The sequence below is a fragment of the Lepidochelys olivacea genome (genome assembly GCF_965140295.1).
Source record: "Lepidochelys olivacea isolate rLepOli2 genome assembly, chromosome: 2".
Lineage (NCBI taxonomy): Eukaryota > Metazoa > Chordata > Testudines > Cheloniidae > Lepidochelys > Lepidochelys olivacea.
Genome location: NC_140412.1, coordinates 252,420,517 through 252,443,330, shown reverse-complemented (window position 1 = coordinate 252,443,330; position 22,814 = coordinate 252,420,517). Strand labels below are relative to the sequence as shown.

Here is a 22,814-nt window from a genome sequence, read left to right as displayed (position 1 = left end):
CCATTTTAGTGTAAAATGGGAGAGAGAAGATCTCTTGGCAGAACCCTCCTATCTTTCTCACTGCCAAATAAGAAAGCCCAAACAGCCAAATCAGAAGGAGATTTTTAATAATTAATAAAACAGTTGCTCTGAGAAGAATATCCAGCAGAGCCCTGCCTTTTAATGGCTGGAGGTGGAACAGAGTGTTTGGCATCTACATATGTGAGGGCACACCCCTCCTGTCATTACTGGCAAGCCTGGTTCTGGCTCTGAGCAAGCTGCAAACAGGATGCAGACCTTCCCACTGGAAGAATGGAAATTTTCAGGGAAGTCAAGATAAATTTTCCTACAGTTGAATTTTGCAGCTGGGAAAACAGGCACAAAGAGGCCAAGATTTTCCAAAATAGTGGCTTAGTTAGGCCCCTAAATATATATTTAGGCACCTAAATAAGAGGCCTGATTTTGAAAAGTGTAGTGCAGCCAGGAGTACCCATAGGCATTTTTGAAAAGTCTACCCTAACTGCGTTAGGTACCTAACTGAGATGTTTTTGAAAATCCTACCCATTGACATCGAGTTGCAAAGTCAATAGTAGGTTCTGGCTGCTCAAACTTTTGAAGATCAGACCTATGAATTGTAGTTTGAATTTGTAATATGACTTTATTAGCTTAACAGTAAGGAATGAATTTGAAAAATTTCATGTTTAAGTAACTGCCTTTATCACAGTCATGCAGCAAGTGAGTCACAATAACACTATAGAAATACAGTACTAAATGTGTTCTGAATTTAAGCAAATGAGTTTGACACAATTGGCTAAAAAGTATTTGTTCTTTAGCAAGAACTTTAGCTTTGTGCTGAAGTAACAGCCTATGGAGCAGACTGTTTCCCCCCTCACGCTGCTTGGTCGCATCAAGCTGCTAATGGCAGCTGGTATGCTCCACCTGAGAATAGGGGACAATGGCCAGTGGTACCTGTAGTTACAGATGCACTGACTGACCCTTTCTCTTTTGCTGTACTGGTCCAAATTATTTAACTCTGAAGCACAAGGTGTGTGGGGACCTCCTTAGTTGGATCTTGGAGTCATGCCCTCTCTCCACAGGCAGACCTGCACTAATTTCTTTATATTTAGGGCCTTTTGTTTGCATGGGGTTTTAAAGTAAGGAGGCAGAGTTTGGGCCTTAGACACTTGGTGGAGAGGGTCCTCTAGAATGGAGAGGAAATGATTGTGGGTCAGAGAAGTAGTAACTGAGGCATCTCTTTACACCACCCCTTTGGTGAATCTTTGCTTTTTTGATCCCCTTTAGATATACCCTTTGGGGGAGGGGTGCAACCATAGGCCACTGTCCTTTTATTTTGAGATCCAAAAACTTTATTCTTTGATAAAACACTTTTGTGTACAGAACAGAATTCAAATCTACTAAATTAAATCATTCTTATAAATTCTGTTTTATTCAGTATAAAAAGAAGATTTTTAATAGAAGAAAAAGCCCTCAGGCATTCATGAACAACTTTCCACGTTTCATAGTTATTTCTTGTTTCTGGTATCTATCCATTTGTATCCCTTTCTATTTAAAAATCCTTGCTTTCTACTTCTCTGATTGTATTTTTCTTACAAAAATCACCACCATCATTACTAAATATTCTTTCTATTTTCTGATTGCAGTATGCTTCCACATATCTCCACTATATCAGCTCTTTTAAAAAAAAATTCAGTATATAAGGTTACATTTCAGATTAGTTTTGGTTCTGGCATTGAACCCTTCGTTGTAAATTTCTTGCTAAAAAGAAGTCTTAAGTTTCTTAAACACTACTATGATACAAACAATATATGTTGCTACTAATGTTAATTCTAAGTAGCATTATAAAGTGGAGTACAGGCTGAACTTTGGTCCAAAACTGAAACCAAAGCTTTAGCAAACTTAGTAGCTGAACTGATATTGTGATATTATACTAAAGCATTTTTTGTTATGTAAAAATCTCTTTGCTTTAGTGGATCCTAAACACTGCAACATTTTAGGGGAATGAGGCAAAATGAAATTGTTTTAATTGTACTGGAAAGTGCAAAAAGCAAATTGAATTACATGTCATTTTCAAAATTATTTCAGATTTAATAATGAGGTGGTATAAAAGTAAGGAACTCAGGGGTTTTAAAAACCTAGTATCTAAAGTTTTTGGCTCACATTAACAAGTGTGTTACTCTTAATTCATGTCTTGCAATTTACATCTCCAGAACAGTCTGTCATTTCTGAATGATATTCAATGATGGGTGGTGATTAACTATTACATGTTTTATAATAGCATTTGTTTAGGAGGTAAATTACTAATGGAAATGAAAGAAAACTTGTGAAAACAAGTCTAGTGTACTACTTCCTCAAAATTATTCTGCTTTAGTTATGGCTGTACTATAATAACAGTAACAGTAAATTAAATTTTCACTGGATTACTGTGTGGCAACAGCAGATCACAGGTAGTGTAGAAAGCATTTTGTTTCCATTTAACAGGATACATGGTATCAGGTGGTGTTGATTGACATTTCTTGGATAGTGCTTTATATGGCATTTCATGCAAATCATGTTTGAATGAGACTGCTGCATCAAATTACATTTCTTTCAGATTATGACCCTTGCAGATGTGAGACTGAGCTTTGTTCAACATCTAGCAAAAAGCTTTCGTTTTGAACATTTACTGTTTTCACAACTTGTCTGCAAAGCCCTGTAATTACAGCACTTAAGATAGTGAAGGAATGATGGGCATTTTCTCTTATCAGATCTATAAGTAGTAGCAAGCAGATGCAGCATGAGATCCCTCCAGCTGTCAAATATTGTCAAGCTGGCATAGAGGGAATGCAGTTTAAAATGCAGGTGACATAATACCCAACATCCTCCATTTGCTAGTAGGCTTCTGATTAATCACGATTACCATACATTATCATACCATCAAATTTAATCATATCAGTGAATTCCCATCTGCAAGAGGAGCAGCAGCAGCTAAACATGATGGTAACAGCTATTAAATAAGAGAGGAATACATGGTTTCTAAAATGCAGTAACCCTTTAACTTGTCATACTATGTCCACGGTGCACATGCTCCATAGTTGTTAAAATCAAACCGAGAACTCATACATTTATATTTCATGGTACTTACCATGTTTGGTTTGTTTGCTAACTGCTATTTCAGACTTGTGAGCATCCTGAGTTGTGGAATTAAAGATACTTAGAATATTTTTAAAATTTTTTTTCCTGCATTAATGAAATCTTAGATTTTTCAATAGTTTCATTTTTTATTATCTAACTACTTAAAAGTTGCTAAAAAAATAATTTGAATGAATGCAAATTTAACTTTTCTCCCCTAGGTCTTGTGAGTAAGACACAAATTCTCTAGAGGGGCAACCAGCACAAATTATTAAACATAACTATATAGCAATTAATTAGAGGCCAATAAGGAGACTCCGATGGCAAAAGTCAAGACCCGACCTCCCCCCCCCCCCCCAAAAAAAATCCAGTGAACATGTTTCACACCATTGTATACAGGAAACAGTTGTATGAATGAATTTATCTGTCCTACAACAAACTGGATCTGCATCTGAGAGATAATGCACTGGATTAATAGAGTCTGAGTGTAGCAAGGCAGATGGGTCCCAAACCTGGAAAGGCATGAGTGCATAACATTATGCACGCAAATAGTACCAGTGAGTTCAGTGGGAGAGCTCTTACATATAAAATTATTCAGATTACTCCTGGGGGGATTCTGTGTGACTGCACACGCAGAGAAAACGCCCCCTTCCCCCCCCCTGCAGAATTCCTGTGCTTCCCAACATAAACCGGCAAGGAAGCTGCGGGGGGAGGAGAGACATGACTATGGGTGCAGTTTTGTTGGGGGGGGGCACACGGGGTTACATGTTACTAACCTCCTCCCCCCATTTCTGCAAGTGTGGAGCTGCCCCGTTGAAGGAGGCTGCATCTTTGCTCTGCTGACTCTGCAGTTGAATGCTGCCTCTTGGGTCCTAGTGCCAGTCAAGCTTCCCATCTGTGTGCTGGGAGCCTTCCTGTTTTCTGTGCAACAATGAGTGCTGGCAGTGGGGCTGGGTAAGGGGATGTGGGGGAAATGAGGGAAGGGGGTGGATACCTGGTGCACAGGGGCAGGGCCCGGGCGTGTTTCTGGGGTAGGCCCAGCCCTTGCACTGTGTCAGGGTCAGGTGCAGCCTCGCTGCCAAGTCCCTGTACTGGGGGAGATGGGAGCTTCAGGGTGATCTCCATTGCCATGCTGGAACCACATTTATTTATTGACAAATAAAAATTTGCAGAATTCTGCCAAATTTTAAAAATATTGTGTGCAAAATTTTTGATTTTTTTTGGCACAGAAGTCCCTCAGGGGTATCAGATGTAAGTATTGATAGGGTCAAGGCTATGTAAATCACTTTCAAAATCGAGTTTCTCTGCAGAAACATAAACCAGGAATCATGTAATTTAACAACTGTATAGCAAAGTCTTAACTGTTGTTTACTGGCATATATCCTAGTCTAAGGGTACATCTTCACTACTCGACTTGGCGGGTAGTGATCGATCGATCCCCGAATCGATGCCTGTACTCCACCTCGGCAGGAGGAGTAAACGGAGTCCAGACTTGCTGCAGTGAGGATGGCCAGGTAACTTGGACTTCAGCTACGTGAATAGCGTAGTGGAAGGTGCATATCTTGGTTCAGACCGCCCCCCGTGTAGTTCAGGCCTCAGTCAGCTGCATCAGAAATATTAGTAGTTTTATAAAGCTGCTTTTTGTTTGGGTTTTGTTTTTTGGTGGAAATAAAATGTTTGTTTTCATTTTTTAAAAGACATGATCACTCCAGTGTTTTTTTTGCTTTGAGGTTCCCAAATTGCTTTTATATTAGTTACAAGAATATCCCTTTGTACCACCCAGGCTGGATTAAAATGTAGAGATCCTGAATTTCTTGTATTCATGATCTGATTTAGTTCTAGTCTTTTTCAGAATTCTCACTGGTAACTTGCGGGATCACCAAGACATACCAGGTCATAAACATTGTTAATAGTCTTCCCAATTAATAGCCTCTAATCTAAGGAAGAAGAAATGCTCTTAATGAAGCTTAATCTCAATAGTCCTGAAACTGAGGAATTTCTAAAATGTGCTTTTCTTATTCACGTGTTTGGGGACGCTGATCAGTCTGAGATTTCTAATACATTGTAAATTTCCCAGCACATCAATCTTCAAAAAGATTTTTATTGTCTTTAAGCAAAGTGGTTGCTGGAGTCTCTATTGCCAATGGGAAATTTTCTAGTCTGCCACCCTAAATTTAACTGCTGTTTTGCACCAGTCCTCCAGATTCTGTTCTATGTGCTATTCCTATGTTATATTGAATCTTCAATTAAACATTTCAGTGTTAGTGGTAATGGCCATCTTTAACTTTCTTATGCAAGTCCCTAGAGAAGAGACTTGTAAACCAAAGATGAAACTGAAGTTGAAGCTGCAGAAGGCTCACTAGTTTAAAAACTAAACAGCTATACTTTTAAAAAAAACATTTTGTTATGTTAAGGTTTCTAATCTCAGCTGAAACATTTAGGGTTGCACCTCTCTTCCTGCAGATACCAGAGGCTGTTCAGGTTTGTCCATGAGGTTTCATCACTTTGCTATGCCCTTTCCCTGCTCACTGTAAATACTCTTTTTTTTTTTTCAGCCAGGCATACAGAGCAGTGAGAGCTCAGCTTTCAAGAATCATTGTTACCATCATGGCTTTAAAGCTGGAGTTTGGGACAAGAGTGAACAGTATTTCTTGCCCTATTTACCTAAATATCCTAACATGAAATTCCTCTGTCACTCTCCTTGACTTGCACAGGTCTTCCACCCTCTCAGCCTACGTAAGAGCATGGATGGAATTTTTATTTGTGTAAAGATAAAGAAACCAGGTGTTATTGCTCTTCTGGATTTTCCAACAGGATGGCTCAGTCCCAATGTGACTTCTCATGTCATACATAGCATTATAAAGTGTCAAACATATATTCCACATCCACACCTAATATTATTTAAAGTTTCTTTAGTTTTGACTTAATTTGGACAGATATGCCCAACCTATTTTCCCATCCTGGAGCTGCCTATAGTCCTACAGCTCCCACAGCCCTTCTGTTTGAACCAGTTTTCCATTTCCTGAGACAGTTTGAATCGAGCTAACTACTGTGTTATGAATTTTTTTAACTGACTCCTGAGTGAGCTGATTCTATTGAAAGTAGCTACATATTTCATTTAAGGTAGACATTCAATGTCAACATGAATCTGTCTATTACTATAAACTATTATTATTGTCCTGCTCTTGATAAAGGCCTATAAGGGCTTAAATGAAAGACCTAGTTTAAGTCTTAATTTAATTAGAGAAAATAATTATGCCAGTCAGCGGGTTCTGTTTTTTCCTCAATGCAAATGCATCACTGCAATAAGCATTAAATGGAAGCTATTGAGCAGATTAGGTCCCAAATTTAGGTGTTTAAAATAGTATTAGAATGCGTATATTATTTTTCAATTTCAGTGAATGAATCTTCATTCCTCATCCTAAAAACATTGTGCCTAGTAAATGAGAACCAAGAGAAATTGATTAGAAGTATACCTCTTAAAAGCATACAGTGGTGTGTATAAATTCTACATTAAAATTTTGTAAAATGCACTCCAGGTATATAAAACATGTCCAGTTATCCACAACAATAAGTGCTTTCTCCTAAAAGGTAGGCATTTTAGGAAAGCTTTTTGAAAAGTCTGATGACTGCTGAAATAAGAGGATTAACGTCTTGTGACAGATGGCTATAGTTTTAATTGTGTCATAGGTTATAGCGGTCATTATTCTTTGCATTAAACCATATAATAAGAATTAACTGAGTGGCCCTGCTTAACTGTCAATGAGGTTCTCATAGCTCTTTGCATTTTAAGTGAGATTAATAAATGAAAACATGTTATAGAGGCAGGGTATAATTTATTGAAAGATTCATGAAGTTTCAATGACATTGTTAAGGTATTTAATTAGTCTCTTGAAAAAAGTATAGAGTGACCCTTTTTGGGAAGCTGATAAGTCATATAATAGCTGTTAGATCCTCTTTATTCCTTGCTTTATAAGATTAACTTTGTGCTAAGCAATTTATGCTAAGTTTTCTCTTTTATTGGTAACCAAAGTTATTGGTGCTTCTTGAATAGATTATTCCAGATAACATCATGTAATTAACAAGAGATGCAGAAAAGTAAAAGTACAATTTGTGTAAGAATTGTATGAGAGAATGTTAATTTCTTAACTAGGAAGGATATTTAAGGGGATAAAAAGGAAAGCAAAATAGTGCAATTCTTTGAAAGGATTAAAGTAACCTTATCTCATATTCTTTCAGAAGGAGGATTGCCTGAGTGTGTGAAAGTCATGTTCAATGAGCTATTCACAACTCTAATGAATTGTAGACACAACTTAGCATTGCAATTTTTGCAGAAGTGATTGATAGCATGTAAGTTGTGCCTTAGATGTATTGAATAATGGAAGTCAGTATAAAGGGAAATTGCATAACCAGCATAGCATGTAAGACTGTAGAAAGCAATATTTGTCTGTGGAGCCATAATTTGTTGTCTGAGGGGATGAGTGCTGGAGTGGATGGGGACTTCTTTTTTGTGGGGAGGAGGGTGTCAGGTAAACTTAACACACAATATTTTTGAGATTTCTAAAATTCAGACATAAACAGTTAAATACAAAGTTAATTTTAAACAAAGTTTATTTAAGGTATTTGCCTGTCATCATGGAAGCAGAGCAAATTTTACGTGTTATTCTTTAGGTATTTATCCGCTGCAACTTTCCTTACTTTTCAGAGTAGAATTGCACTTTCAAGTGCTCTGGGATAAATGGCATACAATAGTTCAACATTTATTGTTTTTCAACAATTTCCAGAACAAGTTAGTTCAGTTTAAAATTTGTAAAGATTTTTTTAAATTAACAGTCTGCATTCCTAGCATGGAGTCTGGAAGTTGTCATGTTTCCATTTTCTGAGAGAATGGACAGTGGGGACACCCAAATAAGGAAATGTGATGACCACTGTTGTCTGTTCCCTTCCAGACCTGCAAATCCCTTTGGAAAAGCTCATAAGACCTGAGCAGTGGGAATGAGTCTTTAACATCATGCCTTCAAAGAAGGAAATTAATTAGCCTCTCAGTTCTCTTGACATATTCTCCTTACTGTTAGGGGGTGCTAGTCTAGCATGTTAGCAGGAACTTTGCTGGTACAATGTTGAGCTGATCATAAGAGATCGATACACTACATATAGAGGACATATATGCAGACCATCTGTTGGTGACTTCAGACCAATCTCTTATGTGACCTGTAATGACTGCTGATGCAAAGGGATGGAATTTTGCATTTTTCCTAATCCTTACCAACCTTCAGGGAAAAATACCCTCTTAAATGCAGACCTTACATGGTAGTACTGGGCTTCCCTAAAGTGGTCCCTTGTCACACAAGCTGCATGTTTGACCACATTTGTCTGTCATCTTTCTATTTATAAATGGAATATTTTGAGCAGTAAAGATAGCAATAGGACACGAATTGTTCCATTCACCTCACTGTCTTTGTAAGTAGGCTTAAATACAGCAAAACATTCATTTTGGAGTACTCTATTGGGATTATAAAAGTCTCTGTTAATAAGTAAGAGAAATTAATCTTTTTAAAAATATTAATGTGTGAATTTAGATTGTAAGAGCTTTGAGGCAGAGATACCCTCTTTGTATTTCTGCAACGCACTATGTAATTTACAGTTCTTTATAAATGAATAATCAGTTGTGTACTCTGTGGTTTGCCTCCTTTGACCTTTGCCTTCCATGATGTATTAGGTAATTTATTATTATGCTATCAACCTTATTTCAAAGGGCCAAATTCTATCCTAAGTTATCTTAGTACAACACATGAACTTCAGTGAAGTTCACACCCAGGTAACTGAGCAATATTTAACCCACTATAAACAGTGATATCCACAAACTGAATGGTAAATAGCTTTTCACTAGTATAGTATCACCCTTTCTTTAGTTCCGACCTTGGAGCTCGAAAAAAACAAACGAATCAGTTCTCTAAATCTAGCTATGTAAGTTTTAGTAAAAAACAGCTAATCCAACATTTTTTCTGGAACTCAGTCCCACTGTACATTCATAATTTAGTCAGTCCTTCTCTCTTCTAATAAGCCTGCATTTGCTTTGGCTCTGTCCTGTAGAGTTGCAGATTTCAAATCCTAAATGATAGGGTTTGTCTGCTTATGGGTAGTAAGAAGTTTGGTGCCTCCAGTCCCTTCTCACTGAAGTTCTACTTAGTTTAAAATCTGACAATAGGAAAAGTACAAGAAGTACCATAACTATAAAACGGTTTTCATGGCTTTTGTGCTATCAAACCCTAAAGCCGGTAGAGCTTAAAAATGATGTAGCATTTAAATCAAACCACTGTAGAAATAGAGAAGCCTCTCTGAGATTTTTCACCCTGCTACCTTCCCCTCCCTTCAAGTGAGTGGTGCTGGTGACTAGTTGGTGTTAGTCCTGGATTTTGGACTAGTTCAGGAAACTTTACTTTCTAGTTTAGTTTATCATCTTCCATCTAGTGGAATATTTGTCTTGTGTAAAGTTTCACTGAAATCTATAGTACAGATGGATGCAGTGTGGTTGTAGTAAAAATGACCAATCACATGGCAAATCATTGCCAAAACTGCTTGTGCCTATTACGACATGACGTGCACCATAAACATGTTGCTCTGATTCGAGAGTTTTTCTGTTCAATACTGTACATTTTTATTACATTATCAAATCAATGATGAAACTAGTATTCCCTGTTGTTGATGGAAAGGACTCCTCCAAGTACCATCTAGCCATCTTTCTTCCCACATCATGCTGTAGGTCCTGCATTGCAGCTGCCTTCTTTCTGGGATGGAAGTCTGGAAGTTGGTTTTGTATAGCCATTTGTTTCTGCTGCTGCGGTCTGCCCCAGGTGGGTTGCTGGAGGGTGACAGTGAGGCACTTCCTCCTTTTCTTTCCCCAATTTAAGCACAAATCTCAGCCTTGAGATTAAGGGATTTGACCTCTATTACCTTGCATGATGACATTAGCTCGTATGAGCCTCTTTCATTTAGTTGAGAACCAGTTACCCCCCTTCCGCCCCTCCCCCCTTTTTTTAAAGTGTTCAAGGTTGTAAGATTAGTTGAGGTGCTACGGAATCAAAGTACTGATTACTCAAGCAAAGTAATGGGTTAAAATAGATTTTGGTTTTTGCGAAAAGACATCTGAGTTAACATCTATACTCACTATTTTGCTGTAATTTGAAACTGGACAGATATAAAACCATGAAAAATGGAAATAACTACTGTGCATATCAAGATTTATTATGCATCTGTGTTACAGTATGCTGATTTTATCAAAAATATGCCATTATGAAAACTGGCTGCTGCACCTGCTCTGTTAATTTTTAAAGTTAAATAACTGGTGCATGTTCTGCTTTTATTTTTGTTTGCAAAATATCAATGGCAGTTGGAGGTATAAAAGAGTTAACTTGATGACTTTAGAGGTTAGTATTGTGATGAGTCATTAAAGTAATAATTCAGCACTGGCATTCTAGTAAATTTAAGATTAACTGCAGTTTTTCTAGATATATTTAAGTGCAGGTTTGACCTTTATCTTTCAGAAATGTATGTAATGTGCATCTATCAGTAAAATAGTAAGTGTAATATTACTGTACCTTAATTCTCCATTAAAACAACTGCAATGAAGTTTCATTCAAAGGTGCAGTTGTGATTTTGGTGCTTTGCAGTTTATGATGTTTATGTGAATGAAAAATATAATAATCTCACAGGTAAATAAATCCGTATCTCAACTGATTTGACTCAACTCATCAGTGCCTCAAACGCAGTGCAAAAACAGACAAAAAACAGAAAAAAATTCAACCTACATGTATGCACATTGTCTGAGAATTTAAATTAATGGAAGTCAGAAAATAAATGAAAAGGAGTACTTGTGGCACCTTAGAGACTAACCAATTTATTAGAGCATAAGCTTTCCTGAGCTACAGCTCACTTCATCAGATGCATATCGTGGAAACTGCAGCAGATTTTATATATACACAGAGAATATGAAACAATACCTCCTCCCACCCCACTGTCCTGCTGGTAATAGCTTATCTAAAGTGATCATCAGGTGGGACCAATATTTCCAGCTGGAAATGGCCCACCTGATGATCACTTTAGATAAGCTATTACCAGCAGGACAGTGGGGTGGGAGGAGGTATTGTTTCATATTCTCTGTGTATATATAAAATCTGCTGCAGTTTCCACGATATGCATCTGATGAAGTGAGCTGTAGCTCAGGAAAGCTTATGCTCTAATAAATTGGTTAGTCTCTAAGGTGCCACAAGTACTCCTTTTCTTTTTGCGAATACAGACTAATACGGCTGTTACTCTGAAACAGAAAATAAATGATTGCACTGGATAAAATTTTGTAAAATTAAAAACTTGGAAAGTTGTACATCACATATTTAAAGAATTGTATTGAAACTGCTGAATCTGTACAAATCTATAAAATTACACATGATTACTATTTAATTTAGGCACAGTAATAAATTCTTCCTCCAGTTTTTAGTAAAAGTCAAATCAAACCCTGCTTAAAAATCATAGGGGCCCAATCCTGCTTCCATTGACATCTGGGAGAGCAGAATCATGCCCATAGTTTGTCCAAATGTTACTATCCTTGAAAAATGTTCATCCTTCACATTTCTTTTCTTTGAATAACAAATCTATTTATAATTGACTTTGCATGTCTCGTCCTTCATATTATCAGCCTAACAGTAAGTGGTAGTTCATGTAGTTTTTCACTGGCTACTCAAAATAACCTGTAAAAACCTTAAAAACGTGTAAGCGGCAAACTGTACTCACTGCAGCTGTTTGTAGTGGGTCTTTGTCCAGTTGGGGAGGAAGGGAAAGTTTACCCCCTGTAGGAGTGGGAAGTGGCTAGACTAGGTATCTGGGAGGAGAGAGCATTTCCCTTCCAGCTGCTCAGAAAGGAGATACCCTGTGCAGTCCCGGAGGAACCCTCTTTTACCTGGACTGAGCTGGCAGCATCCAGCCTTCCAGCCACGATAACTGAAAGAGGACAGGGCTCCTTCATGATCTGTTCTGAGCATTATGCTAGTTGACTCTTTTTCCTTGGGGACTAGGAAGGAATTTTTCCCTTACCACCAGATTGGCCGAGGTGAGGTGGATTTTTTCATCTTTCCCTCAATGGGTGTGGGACCCCGTGGGGTAGAGCAGGGGAGTAAAATTATAACGTTGCAACTTAGTATGTAAAACTTGCGGCAGATGTCCAATGCAGGTACTTATTATGGAAGGGATATGGTTATCGGATCAAATGGATTGGAAAACGATTTAAAGGGAAAGCATCCCTATGGGAACTGAGGAAGGAGGGTTTGGGGCTCCTACATGTGATACAGTGGGAAGCCAAACTGCTTTGTTTTATAGCCCCCTTAGTCGTCTTAAGACGGGAGGGTGACAGTTCTTGGCAATGGGATGGCAGGGGCCATGTTGGGGGTTATGAGGAAATGATGAAGGAAATGAAGATAACCTTCATTGTGCAATTTATTGCTAGGTACTCCCAAATAGTTTAAGTGAGTAATGTTGCAGCCTAATTAAACCACATCCATTGCCTCTCTGTTGTTATACTTGACTGGACTGGACTGCAGTTAGATATTTCCAGTTGTCAGCTGGGATGGATTAGCAAGGACTAATGCTTAAATAATACATCTTAATAGCTGAATAGACAGTATCAAGTGTTAGTTTACTGATGTATATTCTACATCAATGATTTAGATAATATCATAGAGAGTACACTTATAAAGTTTGCAGACGCTACAAAGCAGGGAGGGGTTGCAAGTGCTTTGGAGGATACGATTAAAATTCAAAATGATTTGGACAAACTGGAGAATGGTCTGAAGTACATAGGATGAAATTCAATAAGGACAAGTGCAAAGTACTCCACTTAGGAAGGACTAATCAATTGCAAACATACAAAATGGGAAAGACTGTCTAGGAAGGAGTACTGCAGAAAGGGATCTGGAGGTCATAGTGAATTACAAGCTAAATATGAGTCAACAGTGTAACACGGTTGCAAAAAAATCAAACATTCTGGTATGTATTAGCAGGAGTGTTGTAAGCAAGATATGAGAAGTAATTCTTTCACTCATACTGTGCGCTGATTAGGCCGCAACTGGAGTATTGTGTCCAGTTCTGGGCGCCACATTTCAGGAAAGATGTGGACAAATTGGAGAAAGTCCAGAGAAGAGCAACAAAAATGCTTAAAGGTCCAGAAAACATGACCTATGAGGGAAGATGAAAAAAACTGGGTTTGTTCAGTATGGAAAAAGAGAAGACTGAGAGGGGATATAACAGTTTTCAAGTACATAAAAGGTTGTTACCGGGAGGAGGGAGAAAAATTGTTCTCTTTAACCTCTGAGAATAGGACAAGAAGTAATGGGCTTAAATTGTAGCAAGGGCGATTTAGGTTGGACATCTGGAAAAACTTTCTGTTAGGGTGGTTAAGCACTGGAATAAATTGCCTCGGGAGGTTGTGGAATCTCCATCATTGGAGATTTTTAAGAGCAGGTTAGGTGAACACCTGTCAGGGATGATCTAGATAATACATTGTCCTGCCATGAGTGCAGGGGACTGGACTAATTGACCTCTCAAGGTCCCTTCCAGTCCTGTGATTCTATGCCTGCTTCATTTATTGTAGAAGTGGCAAGGTGTGTGGTGAATGAGACAGGGCATTGCAGTAAGAAAAAGGACAGTCTCATAACAAAGGTAGTTGACTGATGCATTGGGGAGTTGGATGCTATCCCTGCTTCTACGACAGAGCTCCTGTGTGGTGCTGAACAAATCTGTTAAGCTTTTTTTGGCAGTGGGGGTGGGTGGTATCACTAATTGTGTTGTTTATTTTCTGGTACCTGGGTTGAGACCTGGGGACTGATTTGCAGAAATGCTGAGCGCGCTCAGTTGCAACTGAAGTCTATGGAAGCAGTACTTTGAACATATTAAGTAGCAATATGAGGTTGAATGCTCTGAAAAATCAGGGCCTCGGTGTTCAGAATTAGGCACCCAAAATTAGGTGGATACTTTTCATCTTAGTCTTTTTGTGCATCAGTTCTCCATCTGTAAAATGGGGATCATAATGCTCCCTCTCCTTATAGGGGAATTGTGAAAATAAATTAATATTTGTGACGCTCTGATATGCTAGAAAATGCCATGAGGAAATTAATAATTCTGCCTTCAGAACAGAGCTTGAAGAGTGTGCAATAAATACAGACTTGGGCTACACATTGAACAATGAGAAGACAAAATAGTGAATCCTGTGCACTGAATGAGGCTTGGGTCCTGTGGAATAAATAGTATGTTATGTTCTTAAAGACAAGCATAGTTCATGCATACATGTGGGTAGAATTAAGGTTGCCTTGACAACTGTAAATCTGGAATTTTCTACCTTTGAAGTACTTGACTTTGCAACCTAAATAACTTTCTTTTAACAGTGATGGTTTTTTATATGCAATTTGCTAGGTTTTTAAAAAGGTAAAACAATTTCTCTTATGTGCAGCTGTAATAATCTCCCCATCATGCATTATCATGAGGGTTCGAACCCTGAATCTTTGGCTCTGCAACACACACTGCTACCAGTTTAGCGACAGGCATTAATTATGTTGGCTGGCAGCAGCAGAAGTGTTTTTTGTGGGCTACTGGCACCATGTGCTGGGTAAAGTAGGTGGTCGGGGGAGCCCTGCCTGGGTCTGTGTTCCCATCTTCTTTCCAGGAAGTGTGGGGCTCCTGTCCCATGTGGAGCCCCCAGAAGAGGAGGAGATGAGAAACTGAAGGCTAACTGCATTTTGGGCTGTATAAGTAGGAGCATTGGCAGCAGATCAAGGGATGTGATCATTCCCCTCTATTCGGCATTGGTGAGGCCTCATCTGGAGTACTGTGTCCAATTTTGGGCCCCACACTACAAGAAGGATGTGGAAAAATTGGGAAGAGTCCAGCAGAGGGCAACAAAAATGATTAGGGGGCTGGAGCACATGACTTATGAGGAGATGCTGAGGGAACTGGGATTGTTTAGTCTGCAGAAGAGAAGAATGAGGGGGATTTGATAGCTGCTTTCAACTACCCGAAAGTGGGTTCCAAAGAGGATGGATCTAGACTGTTCTCAGTGGTAGCAGATGACAAAACAAGGAGTAATGGTTTCAAGTTGCATTGGGGGAGGTTTATGTTGGATATTAGGAAAAACTTTTTCACTAGAAGGGTGGTGAAGCACTGGAATGCGTTACCTAGGGAGGAGGTAGAATCTCCTTCCTTAGAGGTTTTCAAGGTCAGGTTTGACAAACCCTTGGCTGGGATGATTTAGTTGGGGATTGGTCCTGCTTTTGAGCAGGGGGTTGGACTAGATGACCTCCTGAGGTCCCTTTCAACCCTAATATTCTATGATTCTAACTGGTACCATGTGCCAGGTCTAGAAAAGGGGTTTGATCAGATGGGGTAGCCTGGTTTGGCGTGCTCTCTTCCTCCCCCACTCTACTACAGGTGCTTTGGCAGCTCCTGGGTGTTCCCAGAACAGTGTGTGGTGATGGTGCTATTGTTTAGGTGGTGGGGCAGGCCTAGCTCTTCAGAATGTTTGTATTCAGTTGTCATATTGGCAGGCTGCCAGAATTTTCCTGCACAACATGAGAGAAGGGCAATATTTAATAGTAACATTCAGCTAAACCTGAACGGAATTTCCTGGGACAAGAAAAGTCACTTCTCTAGCCTGAGGCTTTTTCCTTACTGAATTTCAAAGGCTGGCTGTTTACAATGGAGGTGTTAAGATGCTTTTAAAAAAAGGTCCCAAGAATATTTTATAATGGAAGATGTTAGGCAGTCTAAATAGAAAAGCCACTACCAGCTCTCCCTCTAAATTTTACATGCATCAAGAAGACTGTCATGCTTAAAATAATGCCTCTCCTCTAAATGAAGTAGCCACTGGAGACTGGATGGTTCAGGAGACTGATAATGGGATATAGAACCTTTAATCTGTAGGTTTGCTCGGTCCAGTCTAGTCCAGGGTAGGAGTGACCAAAAGTCGTTATGTCTAACAGCTGTTTAGCGATGTCAAATGAGTGATTGAGCCCTGCTTTTAGTGGAAAGGTGTTACTTGCTCAAAAACCTCAATCTTCGCGCTCAGCAGAGCGGCCAGAAGTTTTATGGGCATGGAGACTCAACTGTTCTTAAAATTGATGACTAGCATGGTAAAAATTGCCCAACTCGCTGAAGTGATATTCTTGAATTATGGTTAGCCCTGTGACACCTACCTTTTCCCATGCCTGTGTGCACATTAGGGTGAGTGGTAGGGTGGAGGCTGTGGCACTTCTCCTCTGGAAGGACGGCAGATTTGAGTTAAACTTCCAAGCGCCGTTTTAAGATCTGTGTTGTGTTCTTTCAGACTTTTAACATTCTCTTACTTAACTTTAAAAGGGAGTGTCTCTTCGTGAATCTGTTTACTTTGAAGGACTTGTTTTTGGTTAATGTGGTTCTAATTGTTGGTGAATACCAGGTGCACATGTAATACACATCACTAATTTCTAAATGCATGTTTGTTTGAAAACAGGGATGTACTGAGACGACATTGATTACCTTTCTGGCTTTTTCATGCGTAATAGGATGGTGCATGCTTATCATGAATATGGTATCTGGTTCCTTGTGAATGTACTGATAGATGGGAGACTGCCTCACATTTTTAGTGAATGGTATCAATTTTTTAAATTGTCAAACCTTTCCATATAAAAGCAAAAATTGATAGTGGTAGTATGAATTACTGAATTAAATCTGAATTATTCTGCGTGCTCCTGATTGTGAAATAACAGTACATTAAGCCAATGTTTAAAGGCTTATTTAAAACTTTTTTTAAAAAAATCAAGAAAAGACACATTTGGTGTAAATTTTTCATATGCCTTTTGAAATGCTTCAGATGCTTAATTATTTAAGTTTTATGTGAATTGGTAGAAATGTTAATTCCTGTTATTTATTGTAAGATGATTGCACTAATTTTCTGGATGCCGCAAATTGATTTTTTTTTTCCTTTTGAAGTAAAGCTGCTTCATTTCTGTAGCTTTAGGTTGTACTAAATAGATGGCAAAGAATAGCATGGTTTAAGAAGATAAATGTCAGGAACGTTTTCTAAAGTAGACATTCAGACTTTTGGATTAATGGGAAAGAAGGTCAATAATTGCGTGGATTTCAATAAGCTTGAAAAGAAATGGCATTCCTGTGGTGCTACAATGACTATTAAAACGCTGTGAAATGATTTCAAAATCCTGTTCTCAGCTTCAGTGTCTGATCCATTGTGCAAGAATGACTCAGTAGGGCTGCCAACCTTGTACATATTACAGGAGATAATTGATAAATCAACTGATTTTTTTAAGAGTATTTTTAATAGCCTATGGATGAATTTCTCAAAGATGGACTTAGTTTGGCTGATTTTTGTCTTATTAAACAGGGCCCTCCAGATTTTCAGCAGCATGCTCCTGGACCTGTTCCTACCAACTTCACCCAAGCCCCAAGAATCCCTCTCCAGGACCAGTGGAGAGGCCCACCTCCACCACCTATGCCTCCACCTCCTCCACCTCCTCCTCCTCCCCAGGAAAGAGATCCTTTCTTCATGGGAGGTAGATCATTTTAATTTTACATTCGTATACAGGGTGACCTTTTTCATCGCAAATATACCATTTGAATATTCTCCCTTTTCATATGTGTGGATAGATTCATTCATAGATCTGAATGTCAGAAGGGACCATTATGATTTAGTGTGATCCTGTATTTTGTCATCTCTCAAAAAGCAGCCAAAATACATAGTCTTCAGTTTGTTACAATTCAGATATTAAATATCAGTACCATTCCTCCATTCATCTGTGGTCATTCCCCCATTAACAGTTGTATCTATCTGGAATATTGGTGCCCTACAAATTTAACTTTCTATGAATTTTGTCCAATCTTTCAATTAATGTTAAAGTTACAACACAACAAACATGGTGTTAAGTAAAATATAAAAATTGAATAAAGTGGCTTGACTAGTTCTTTGCGTGGATTGAAAGGGTATTAGTTTTGTTTAGATTGTCAGGGCTTGCATTTCTCTGGTCCTAATTCTTGCTTGGAGTTGTTAGGTGCTTCGGCAGTAGAAATAATAAAAATAACTATTAATGCCAGCCAGTTATCAAATTGTCCTCTTTCTCCCAAGGGTCTGCACCTTCCATGCTAAGGTGGTTCTTGGCACAAGCAGGAGGAGTATCTCTCATATAACCTTGCGGAGCTGCTCTTCCAACTAAAATATTTTGTAGTTATCCCTCCCTCAAATTATCAAGTTACTCTCCTGAAACTGAAAATGTGGCAAGACTGTATTTAAAACAAACATTTGTATTCATGAGGAGGTTGTCACTTAATTAAATGTTTTGATTTCAACAGATCCAAGATTCCCAAGTCATCATTTGTTCGAGCAACGGAGTCCCCCACCTCCACCCCACCCCCCACTCCTTAATAATACCCATCCTGTCCCTACCCAGAATCCTCTGCCTTTCAATCAACCTGGACCAGGATATAATCAACCAGGGCAGCAACCAGTATTTCCCAGAGACAGACCAGTAAGGCCAAACATTCAGCCTCAGAATCCTGCTGGAATTCTTCATTTCAGCCAACCAGGTTCAGCAAATCCACGGCCTTTCATGCAGCCCAGACAACAGTTCTTACAAAGCCCAGGACAGCCATTTCTAGGAACACATACACAGCCCAATATGCAGGTATGAATCAATGGTAAAAGGGGGCTGATAAGCACTATTTAGAACTTTCGCATTTAGAAAGCTATATTGGGATCATTGCGTTCAGCTGATGGCAACGATCTAACCAAAATGGCTACGTCTTGTTTGATGTTACAAATATGAAGTAGATTTAAGTGTAGTGCCTGTTACCATGTTGCAGTGTTAGACAGAGAAGTGGATTTTCATCGCCATATCAACAACTTAGTTGTGAAACATACACCAATATAGTGAAATTATTAAAGTGGCTGTGATTTCTGCTCAACTGCTTACAGCTAATGAGATTAGAAAAGTTCTTAATGACATATTTTGTTCAACAGTTCCTTACATTAATTTACTCCAGCAGAAATATGAAAGTATCGTATTGTTCAAAAACGTCAGTTTACAGAGAGATGTGTATGTATACAAAATATAGACATTGCTGGGTTATTTCACCTCTTGTCACAGGTCTTGGGTGCCCTCTGCTGATAAAAATGAGTTGTGTGTTTTAGGGGACTAGCAGTGACAGAAATCAGCATGGCTTCTTAAAAATTAGTTTTTCTTTTAAACCATTTGTTGAAGTAGACAAATGGTTGGTATAATGATGAAAAATACTATGCAGAGGCCCTTGACTCCCTTTAGGGAGTCTTTGTTATAGATTCACGATGTATACACTGAATTTCTTCTTAAGAGTAAATATTGTACTGTAGTAATTCTTAGAAGCAAGTAGGACAATTAGATTTATTTATTGTAGTCTCATTAGTAACGTTATTTTAGATTTTTTTTCACGTTAAGAATTTGAGCCAAAATCTAAGTACAAATGTTCAGTGATCAAGTGATCTCATTACCCTGCACAGCAATCAACAATCCGCAAATACTGTCGCCCCAGGAAAGCCTAGAGCTCCTTACGTACCAGCCAAAATAACGTTGCCGTACGAGAACAAATCTGATGGCGTAAGGAGCTTATTTTCCTTTGGATTGAAAACCAAATGTGTAGAATGTCTTTTTTCTTTTTCAAATGTAAAGGGTCCCTTGCACCCTCCTCTACCACCTCAGCCTCACCAGCAGCAACAACACCACCAGCATCACCAGCAGCAGCTCCAGCAGCAGCAGCACCAGCACCAACAGCAGCAGCATCATCAGCATCAACATCACCATCATCTTGCCGGTCCACCACAGCCTTTGATTCCCATTACCCAGCCACAGTTCAGACCTCATTTGCAGACTTCACAGCAACAGTCAAATAACAATAGAATGCAGTGCCAACAGCAGCAGGGTCCAATGAATCCAAGACATGTAAGTATCAGTAAATACTGGCATACATCAGTGTTTCCTCGTTTTTGTGTGTGTGTGTAAAGATTGTGTATCTGAGCTCAAGTTTAAAACCTTTGAGCATAGTCTTTCACTCCTATTCCTTCTCCTCTTACTCTGTCCCCTTCATTCACTCATTCTCTCCTCTGTCCTTCCTCATTTTTCAATATCCTATATTTATAACCACTTCCCCTCCACCTCTGTCTCCCCCTTGACTTATTGTCTTTCCCTCTTCCCCTCCTCTTTGCACTCACTGTGTGAAAGAAAGAGGTAGACAGACACACTGCCCTCTCATGCTAAGAAGCTAGAGATCAAGGGTGGAATAGTGGGGAGGGTTATTTTAGAAGTGGTGTATATGCGAGAGAAGTCTTAAGTTTTGCTGTTTAAAGAAACCTAAAGATATGTGATAGAACTGAGAACATTTCAGAAGGAGGGCACTTTTAAACACTTACTCCTCAAAAGTTAGTAGCCATCTACTAAAAAGCTATATTGAAAATGCAATTGTCCTCTGAAGAGTCAGTGCCAATTTTTGAGACTAAATGTTAGTCCTGCTTGAAGTGGAAATCTAAACATAACCTGAACTCTGAAATGGCTACCAAGACCTCCATATTATATAGAATCATAGAATATCAGGGTTGGAAGGGACCTCAGGAGGTCATCTAGTCCAACCCCCTGCTCAAAGCAGGACCAATCCCCAATTTTGGCCCAGATCCCGAAATGGCCCCCTCAAGGATTGAACTCACAACCCTGGGTTTAGCAGGCCAATGCTCAAACCACTGAGCTATGTTGTCTTTTTGCCTCTGTCAGAGTACACCAACACAGAACATTGTCAAGCGTCCGAATCAGCAGCTACAGTCAACTGCTTCAAGGAATAGCAACTTGCGCGAATTACCAATAGCACCTTCGCATGCTATTGAGATTAGTAACAACCGGCGAACCGCTGCACCTGCTGCACAGGTGAAACCCATTACCAGCACAGCACCTGCGACAAGGTCTGTAGTTGGTGTTGGGAACCCCCATGGAAGGACTGAAACGAAAGCTAGAGCAGTCGTGCCAGTGGTCCAAACTAAAGCAGAAGTAAAATCTGAACCAGAGGTAAGGGAGATTTTCCATTAATGTTAAATGGCTGTTTGTAGTATATGCATTTCTATTTCTTAATGTAACCAGTTGCCTTATAGGTACAGATGAGGAATACCTGCAAAACATACCAGTATGGCGCTGCCTGGTAGTAACAGTTAAAGCATTGGATAATCTAGTTATCTTTTTTTAAATAACAACTTTATACATTTGCTAGTCTGATTTGTGGAGTATAAACTCACCTATAGGCACCCCTGTGCTACACTTCGTTACCACTAGGCGTCCCACTTCCAGATTGCAGACTCTCCTCATAGTGTTTTCAGAGGGGGAGAAGGGGCTGAGCTGCAAGCTCCTCCCAGGAGAGGGGTCCAGGTCTTGAAGGTTGGAAGGGATGGGTGAGTCAATTTTGGAAGGTAAGGGAGCTACTCGTACAAAAGTTGGGGACAGGTAACCTACTTGATTAGGGGCACCCTGCTTTGGTATATGTTGTTAAAGTAGGAACAGCTACTTAATAGGAAAGGAAGAGAAGAGTGGGGAGGACACTGAGCAGGAATGAATTGGACTTAGAGTTGCTTCAGAGGTGGTATGGGCAGGACATTGCTGACCTGAAATCCGTTGGTGGAGTTAAGTGTCTTAGAACCACAGCAAGTGACGTGGAACTAAAGGAGGCTGGAGTAGGGCTAGCAGCAGCAGGGCTTCTCTTCCCTTGCCTCAGGTCCTGCAGCTTCCCATATCCGACTAAGAGGCTTCTGGGTCCAACCAGCTCCCTGCTGCTTAGTATGGGCTTTCTCATAAGAACTGCTATACTAGGTCAGACCAGTAGTCCATCCAGCCCAGTATCCTGTCTCTGACAGTGGCCAGTACCAGAGCTTAAGGGGAGTGAACAGAACAGAGCATTATTGGCGAGCTCCATTCCTGTCTTCCCCTCCTGGCTTCTGGCATTTAGAGGTTTAGGGTCACCCAGAGCATGGGATTGCATCCCTGGCCATCTTAGCTAATAGCCCTTGATGGACCTGTCCTCTGTGAACTTGTCTAGTTCTTTTTTGGCTATTACAATTTCCCATAGCACCAGATACCACTCTCTCAGCAATACCTATCCCAATCTAATACATCCTCTTCCAAACTGGTTCCCTACTGCTCAGCACTTCCTCCCCATTCTTGTGAATAAGACAGCCACCAGATCCCTTCCTTCCTCTTCTTTTCCACTTTCTGGTCTCTGAAATTAGACCCAAATGACTTCGAAACACAGCTTCCCCAGCCCAGCCAATCTCCTCCAGGTCCTGGAGTCCTCATGATAAGCTGCAACTGAGCCATCCCCTCAGGCACCTCTTCTGCTGATGGAGCGGATACTTGCCCTACATCTCATCTGGAGGAAATATAAAATATTTTGTTTTTATTATTCTCCATTTTGAAAAAAGTTGCTATTTAATTTGCCAGGACCCCCCAAGAGTGTGAGGTATAGCTGTACTCTGAACCTCACTCAGGTCTTGATCCTGAATGCTGCTGTGTGTGGATCCTTACCCCTGTATGGAACACCATGGAAACCTGTGGGACTCCCCATGGCCACGGGGAGTCCTCTTTTGTGTGGAGCAGTTTGCAGGATTGGGCCCTTAA

The 22,814-nt window shown here is 39.6% G+C and overlaps 1 protein-coding gene across 2 annotated transcripts in view; it reads left to right on the top strand.

Annotated features, from left to right (window-relative positions):
• RBM33 (RNA binding motif protein 33) overlaps positions 1-22,814 on the top strand; it is a 140,404-nt gene that overhangs the window by 61,165 nt on the left and 56,425 nt on the right. For both annotated transcript variants that reach the window (XM_084621555.1, XM_084621554.1), the window contains exons 11-14: positions 17,525-17,693; positions 18,487-18,818; positions 19,839-20,108; positions 20,931-21,218. In XM_084621555.1, the coding sequence (XP_084477681.1) occupies positions 17,525-17,693; positions 18,487-18,818; positions 19,839-20,108; positions 20,931-21,218 (1,059 nt within the window). The remainder of the gene's footprint in view (positions 1-17,524; positions 17,694-18,486; positions 18,819-19,838; positions 20,109-20,930; positions 21,219-22,814) is intronic.